Here is an 8,337-nt window from a genome sequence, read left to right as displayed (position 1 = left end):
GCAGCAGATGAAGGACAGACTGACTGCAGTCGCTCAGTCTGTCCACTAGGTGTCAGAGAGGAGGCTGCTGATCATTCAGCTGACACGGACACACACAACTGTAATGTCTATGATGTCTGATTATATTTCCTGCTTAGATTTGATCCGTCCTTCAGCTCAGTGTAGTGCTCGGTGTTTGTGTAACTCCTCTCACCTCAGTGTTTTTCTCCTGTTTGTCAGAGGCTCTCTCGCGGTCGTACGCCATCTTCTTCAGTAGTTTTTTAACCGCTCGGTCTCGGTTCATCTTCCGCTGGTTCTCCGTGTTGTGTTTGCGCACCTGATTCAGGACGAACTTGGGAATCTGAGACACAAGAAAAGACTCATTTGAGCATCTCGATCGTCACATACGATGAGCCATGCTAGTCCGGCAACTCTTCTCTATATATTTCTACAGCATCACAGCAGTGATTTCACAGAAAACAAACTAACTGAAGTATTAAAAAATAATGATTTTATTAATCAAGGATGCATTATATTGATCAGAAGTGATAGTAAATACATTTATAATGTTGCAAAAGATTTCAAATAAATGTTGTTCTTTTGAACTTTCTATTCATCAAAGAATCCTGAAAAATAAAATGCATCACAGTTTCCACAAAAATAACATTGATAATAATCAGAAATGTTTCTTGAGCAGCAGATCAGCATCTTAGAATGATTTCTGAAGATCATGTGACACTGAAGACTGGAGTAATGATGCTGAAGACAGTCACAGCATGCAGTCGCTCAGTCTGTCCACTAGGTGTCAGAGAGGAGGCTGCTGATCATTCAGCTGACACGGACACACACAACTGTAATGTCTATGATGTCTGATTATATTTCCTGCTTAGATTTGATCCGTCCTTCAGCTCAGTGTAGTGCTCGGTGTTTGTGTAACTCCTCTCACCTCAGTGTTTTTCTCCTGTTTGTCAGAGGCTCTCTCGCGGTCGTACGCCATCTTCTTCAGTAGTTTTTTAACCGCTCGGTCTCGGTTCATCTTCCGCTGGTTCTCCGTGTTGTGTTTGCGCACCTGATTCAGGACGAACTTGGGAATCTGAGACACAAGAAAAGACTCATTTGAGCATCTCGATCGTCACATACGATGAGCCATGCTAGTCCGGCAACTCTTCTCTATATATTTCTACAGCATCACAGCAGTGATTTCACAGAAAACAAACTAACTGAAGTATTAAAAAATAATGATTTTATTAATCAAGGATGCATTATATTGATCAGAAGTGATAGTAAATACATTTATAATGTTGCAAAAGATTTCAAATAAATGTTGTTCTTTTGAACTTTCTATTCATCAAAGAATCCTGAAAAATAAAATGCATCACAGTTTCCACAAAAATAACATTGATAATAATCAGAAATGTTTCTTGAGCAGCAGATCAGCATCTTAGAATGATTTCTGAAGATCATGTGACACTGAAGACTGGAGGAATGATGCTGAAAATACAGCTGCGCATCACAGAAATACATTACAGTTTAACAGAGACTCACAAAGAAAACAGCTGTTTTAAACCGTAATAATATTTCACAATATTTATTGTATTTATGATCAAATAAATGCAGCCAATCCCAAACTTTTAAAGAGTATTGCAGCTTTCTGTTGATCTGTAGTGCACCATCAGATATGAGATTCTGTTTTTAAAGAGGTCATCGGATGCCCATTTCCCACAAGTTGATATGATTCTTTAGGGTCTTAATGAAAAGTCTGTAACATAGTTTGGTTTAAATTTCTCAATGGTAGCGTAAACAACACCTTTTTTACCCGGTCATAAACAGCTCTTTCCAGATCAAGCCGTTTTTGTCATTTTCCTTTAAATGTTAATGAGCTCTGCTGACTCCGCCCCTCTCTTCCGAGCCGCTCTCAGTGAGACTGTTTACTTTAGCCGCATTCATCGTGAAACTAGCCAATTAGCACATTATTAGGAAAGGCCATTTGCAAAGATTCATTACAAAACATTACACTCACTTCTTCTGTAGATGAGGCTGGATCACGAATGATTTGTGCGAACAGACGCATTTATGTAGATCGGGGGCGCAAACAATGTAATCCACTGCGTCTTCAGCCGAGTCTCAGAAACGAAACCTCTCTGAAAAGCAACATTCAGTCTCACATGACTGTAATATGTGGTATAACATAGTCATACCGTCCAGAGGAGGTTCTGGTAGCGGACGAGCAGCCTGACGATGTTAGCGGTGCCAGTGGCCATAGCGAACTCCTGCTGTTCACTGATCTTACTGCGGAAGCCCTTACACATGAAGATGTTGGGTGCCATCACCACTGCAACATTGTTCAGCGTCATCTTATTCCTGTCCTTATGGTCAGTCACTCTTTGAAAGAACTCCATCAGAGCCTGAAAGACACAGAAACACCATCCAGCTGGATCTGCTTTAGTCCTCCGTTTGAATAGACTGGAGTCTAACATTTAACCCCTCCAGACTGATGCTAAAGACCCCCTGAGAGGAAAATCAAGCTTTCAACGTGGTTTACGTCTCTTTGGTGCTTAAAGACAAACCATGTGCAAACTCATCAACCTAATTTTCACTGCTCAGCATTTTCTCCTTAAGCCGTTTCCTACTGTCACACACATGTAACCAATCCGCTCTTCATATCAATAGCATATCGCTGGAATATGGTTTGTGTAACACATTAGCTGTTTGATAACATAGTTAAGCCCATAAAATAAAGGGTGATCTGTTTTATGCATTTAAGGACCAGTTCTCACTATTAATTGTGACATTTGCCTCAATAAACTCCTAATTTGCTGCTTATTAATAAGGTTAGTAAGGTAGCTCTTAAGCTTAAGTACTGGGTAGGATTAAGAGATGTAGAATATGCTCATGCAGAATAAAGCACTAAATATGTGCTTCATAAGTACTAATAAACAGCCAATTTGCTAGTAATATGCAAGCTAATAAGCAGCAAGTTAATAGTGAGAATTGTGACCGTGGACCACAAAACCAGTCATTTTTTACGAAATTGAGATTTATACTTGTTCAGCGTCATCTTATTCCTGTCCTTATGGTCAGTCACTCTTTGAAAGAACTCCATCAGAGCCTGAAAGACACAGAAACACCATCCAGCTGGATCTGCTTTAGTCCTCCGTTTGAATAGACTGGAGTCTAACATTTAACCCCTCCAGACTGATGCTAAAGACCCCCTGAGAGGAAAATCAAGCTTTCAACGTGGTTTACGTCTCTTTGGTGCTTAAAGACAAACCATGTGCAAACTCATCAACCTAATTTTCACTGCTGAGCATTTTCTCCTTAAGCCGTTTCCTACTGTCACACACACGTAACCAATACGCTCTTCATATCAATAGCATATCGCAGGAATATGGTTTGTGTAACACATTAGCTGTTTGATAACATAGTTAAGCCCATAAACACATAAAACAGATCACCCTTTATTTTAAGGACCAGTTCTCACTATTAACTGTGACATTTGCCTCAAACTCCTAATTTGCTGCTTATTAATAAGGTTAGTAAGGTAGCTCTTAAGCTTAAGTACTGGGTAGGATTAAGAGATGTAGAATATGCTCATGCAGAATAAAGCACTAAATATGTGCTTCATAAGTACTAATAAACAGCCAATTTGCTAGTAATATGCAAGCTAATAAGCAGCAAGTTAATAGTGAGAATTGTGACCGTGGACCACAAAACCAGTCATAAGGCTAAATTTTTACGAAATTGATATTTATACATATGAAAGCTGAATAAATAAGCTTTCCGTTGATGTATGGTTTGTTAGGAGAGGTAATTTAAATGAACAGTTTTCTGTGTGAATATCTGTTAATAAAGCAATAAGCCCCGTGAAGCCGTGGTTTTCAGTGAATTTATAACAGCTAAGGGGCGTTGTTAGGCATGACGCGAAGTAATGATATTAATAAAAAGTATTCTTCCACCAAACAATGTAGCTCCTCAGAAACAGTTGTGCATTGCAGAGCAACACACAGAAGTAAACAAAGGTGAGTGTTTGTAGAGAAATAGTTCAGGCTCTGCTCTCTTACATGCTGCAGGATAAGAGGCACTTTGGTTCCCGGGATCCTCCGCTGGTCTTGCTCCAGCAGCGTAGAGAGAGAAACACCAAACAAACCCGACTCTACGGAAGACAAAACAATACAGTCACAACCAGCTCCACCTCGGATACAGCCAGAAGAGGATTCGTAATCTGATACAGTGCTCACGTCCACACAGAATTACATTAATCATCATCAATACCAATGAAAGCTCGGACATGAAAGTGCTCTTTTTTTAAGGGGATTTGTGAGCGTGTGTCTCCAGCATGCACGTGTGTGTGAACTAAATGGATGTGAAATGCTCTGCAAAGTGCGCACAAAAAATATACAGTGGACTCTCTGATCCAGTCATTTGATCTGGTACACATTTCAGAGGCACTGACCTCTCACTTTGACCTTGAGAGCTTTATGAGCTTTCACCTCGATGCCACACGTGTCGAACAGAGCGCTCATCTCGATCAGAACAAGCCTGCGAACCTTCTTCATGTCCTCAGCGGAGAGATCGCCTACTCTTGTCTGTCCGGTCTTATCCTGAGACACTCTAAAATCCTGAGAAAGACAGACAGAGGAGAAACAGAATAAGAAACAAACACATGGACACGTTTATAAAATGCTATCTGTTGGTATTCTGAGCGGTTGTGAGTTGGGTGCTGCGATGATATTTTAGTCTCTAATTATGCCGCCCCTCCTTTAGTGTCAGAATTTTTTAGCTGCTTTACCATCCACCAGAAACGGTGCATCTGATCAACAAGACACCTGCTTTGAGGAATCATTCATGTCTGGAGCTCAAACACCGCACAAACTCAACTTCTACATTCAAGTAAATATAATGCAATATACTAATAGTTGTTTTTGTGTAACACTTTAGTTTAGGGACCAATTCTCACTATCAACTAGCATGCATATTACTAGCATATTGGCTGTTTATTAGTACTTATAAAGCACATATTAATCCTGCATGAGCATATTTTAAATCTCTTAATCCGACCGCATACTTAAACTTAACAACTACCTTACCAACTATTAGTAAGCAGCAAATTAGGAGTTTATTAAGGCAAAAAGTTAAAGTTAATAGTGATAATTGGAGTTTTGCTTTGGCAAACAGCAGTAAGAAGTTGAAAAGCGAATGGATGCATAAAAGAGAGTAAACCCAGAGCAGCATGCAGTGCAACAGACTGTCCAGCAGAGGCCACTCATTAAGAGCACACAGACAGATCAGAGTGTCAGGTCAGTCATCCAACTAATGCTTTAAATCTTTCATTTGAGACATTTCTGCACTCTAAACATATTCAGTCAGATCAAAGGTCTCTGAGACTCATAACCATATAAGCATCGAAATTCCTTTATCCTCAAGCAGCCAATCAGAGCGAGTCATCTCTTGGACTCTGCTTACTGTGGTGCATAAACTTTGCACTGCTCCAGCACACACACACACACACACACACACACACACACATGCATGAGTGTTAACCTGAGGAGTGAATGTCTGACTCACGGGTAACCTGTCGTCAGCTTCATTCTGGGGCTGGGTAACCTTCAACCCTTCTTTGTAGATAAGTGCTTGCTCGGAGAACGACACCTCCAGGTTAATGTCCGTCTCAGCGTCGGCTCCGCCCCCTGGAGCGTCAGGCCCCGCCCCATTCCCTAACCAAACAGTAAACACATCCACAATAACATTTCACACCGTTTTAAAATAGGGAAAACATTCATGGACAAAAAAACACACACACAGGTGCAGTTGTGTTGGTGTACTTGACCATCCTAAATCAGGCTAGTCAAAGTCCAGCAATCACAGACGTCATTATTTGACAGTCAGTGCTAACTGAACCGCAGTCATCTCTGCAACTGCAAACCAACAGCAGCACAATCCGTCTGGTGACTTTCACTCTATGCTGAACCCTGAAGTCTTTAACTCTGGGTTAAGGCCACTCTTTTAACAGATGACCCCTGATTTCAGCAACGTCTCACACCTGTGAAAGAGGCTCAGCACTGCACTATGAGCAAAGCAGCGCCAAACAAAGCAATGCCAGGACGTAGAGCAACAGACAACCAATCATTAACTGAATGCCTCATGCGCTATTTTTAAGTTTAGTTTGAGTAACTGAGAAAAACACAAACAGCAACGGGAAACACCTACACTGAAGTGATGAATAGAAATACGATTAAAATTAGAATTTTCTTTCTGTATCTTGTCTTTTTTTGTTGTACGTAGTATGTTTCCGGCAATTTGAGACCAACAGACTACTTTTCCATAGAACTGAAATAGGGATGCTCCGATCCACCTTTTTCGCCTCCGATACCGATCCGATACCAGTGACGTTTTTTCCCCTCATTTAAATAAATGTAGAATTGATATATATATATATATATATATCTGTGTGTGGAACTGATAATCATTATTTCACAATCTACTAGATACAGACTACTTCATTATAAAGAAAAATAAAATAAACAAATATGAAAAAATATAGGCCTATGCATATTTATAATCTATGACAAAAATGTATCAAACTAGGTTAGTGGAGGTGTGTGTGTGAGCGAGAGAGGCAGAGTTTTGCGCATCGTGTGTGTGTGTGTGTGCGAGAGAGAGAAAGAGAGAGAGAGAGAGAAAGAGAACTGTCTTAACCGTGGCTTGTGTACTGCACACATACCAGCTTCATCACTGTGTCTGTCACGTGACTCTGTTCTGCATTTATTTGATCAAAAATACAGAAAAAAAAATTAATCTTGCTAAATGTTATTACAATATAAAATAATGGTTTCTATTTGAATATCCTTTAAAATATAATGTATGTCTGTGATGCGCAGCTGTATTTTCAGCATCATTCCTCCAGTCTTCGTGTCACATGATCTTCAGAAATCAGTATAATATGCTGATTTATTATTAGAATTATCAACAGTTGTGCTGCACAAATATTGTTTTTTGGAAACTGTGATACTTTTTTCAGGATTCTTTGATGAATAAAAAGTTAAAAATAACAGCATTTATTCAAAATATAAATATTTTCTAACAATATAAATCTTTGCTATCACTTCTTAACTTGACACATCCTTGCTGAATAAAAGTTTTAATTTCTTTCCTGTATTTTTGATCAAATAAACGCAGCCTTGATGAGCAGAAGAGACTCCTGTAAAAGACGGTGGTGTATGTTCTGCTTGTATCTGTGCACAGACGTGAAAGGTTTCGTGATTCTCCTCTCTAGATGTAAAGGTCAGCAGAAGCCGAGGATGCTGACAGACACATTTTATATAAAGTAAAAGGTTTCATTTCAGTTAGAAAAGCAAAGGACATCCCAGCATTTCTTTGAGTGTGTTGCTTTGCCATTTTAGTTAGCTAATTTTTTTGCAGTTAAACACTACATGTGAACACTTTAACTCATGACACATACCCAGTCCTTCCACTTCCCGTTTACTGCTCGCACTTCTTTCTGTGGATCCAGCCTCATCCTGTCAGAAAAAGAGAGCGATGGAAAACAAACCGTTAGCATGTGCTATGAGTGAATTAGCACTGAAGCGCACACACACAGGAGAGAGTGTGATGTTAATCATTCAGTGCCGTTCATCAACATAAACTGGGATCCAAAACTCTGAGACCTCATTAAAACCTGGAAATCGTTCAGATTCTGCCGCTCTAGGTGACTAATCTAGTGTCAGTAAATGAGTGACACTGATCATGCGAGTCTTTGTCAGATGTTCTTGATGCTCTTTGGATGGTCTGCATCAGGTTATGTTCATGTAGCTCCGTTCTCCATTCTGATGAGGATTTTCTCAGAGTCTCAGACTTTCAGTTTTCCCCGTATCGGTTATTTTGGTCTGCATCTAGCAGAAACATAAATCACAACTTACAGCTGTCCTTAATAAACCACTCAACATGGCACAATAAACGCCGTCTGTGATTTATCACACATTCTTCAAACTGGAAATAATTAGGGATGCACCGATACCGATATCGGGCCCGATAGTGAGCTCCTGTACTCGTACTCGTTAAAATGCCCCGATACCACACAGCATGTGATAAGCGCCATATTCAGACAAAGAAACACCGACAACAGAACAACAGAAAGGAGTTAAGGATGTCTACTACATATGTATGCAATGAATATAATGTTAAACATTCAGTATTAACGCCTGTATAGCTGGTGTGCGTGAGCTGATAAACAAAGCACGCTGAATAGATTGAGCGCACGGCGACGCAGATGTGTGAGCTTGTCGAGTGAATATATCTTTCTCCCAGACATCACTGGAAAGTGTGTAGTTCTGTCGGATATGTCAAAAACAAGTAAAACAA

General features: G+C 39.9%; 1 protein-coding gene across 1 annotated transcript in view; it reads right to left on the bottom strand.

Annotated features, from left to right (window-relative positions):
- Positions 1 to 838: 838 nt before the first annotated feature.
- LOC107560483 (rho GTPase-activating protein 18-like) overlaps positions 839 to 8,337 on the bottom strand; it is a 38,193-nt gene continuing 30,694 nt past the window's right edge. The window contains exons 4-9 of the mRNA XM_016244668.1: positions 7,439 to 7,496; positions 5,545 to 5,693; positions 4,433 to 4,598; positions 3,985 to 4,132; positions 2,178 to 2,454; positions 839 to 1,072 (exon numbers count right to left, since the gene is read on the bottom strand). Coding sequence (XP_016100154.1) covers positions 884 to 1,072; positions 2,178 to 2,454; positions 3,985 to 4,132; positions 4,433 to 4,598; positions 5,545 to 5,693; positions 7,439 to 7,496 — 987 coding nt within the window. The 3' untranslated portion in view covers positions 839 to 883. The remainder of the gene's footprint in view (positions 1,073 to 2,177; positions 2,455 to 3,984; positions 4,133 to 4,432; positions 4,599 to 5,544; positions 5,694 to 7,438; positions 7,497 to 8,337) is intronic.

This window comes from Sinocyclocheilus grahami, unplaced genomic scaffold (assembly GCF_001515645.1).
Source record: "Sinocyclocheilus grahami isolate Dianchi unplaced genomic scaffold, SAMN03320097.WGS_v1.1 scaffold730.1, whole genome shotgun sequence".
NCBI lineage: Eukaryota > Metazoa > Chordata > Actinopteri > Cypriniformes > Cyprinidae > Sinocyclocheilus > Sinocyclocheilus grahami.
Note: the sequence above shows the minus strand (reverse complement) of the source record. Positions and strands in the feature narration are given on the sequence as shown.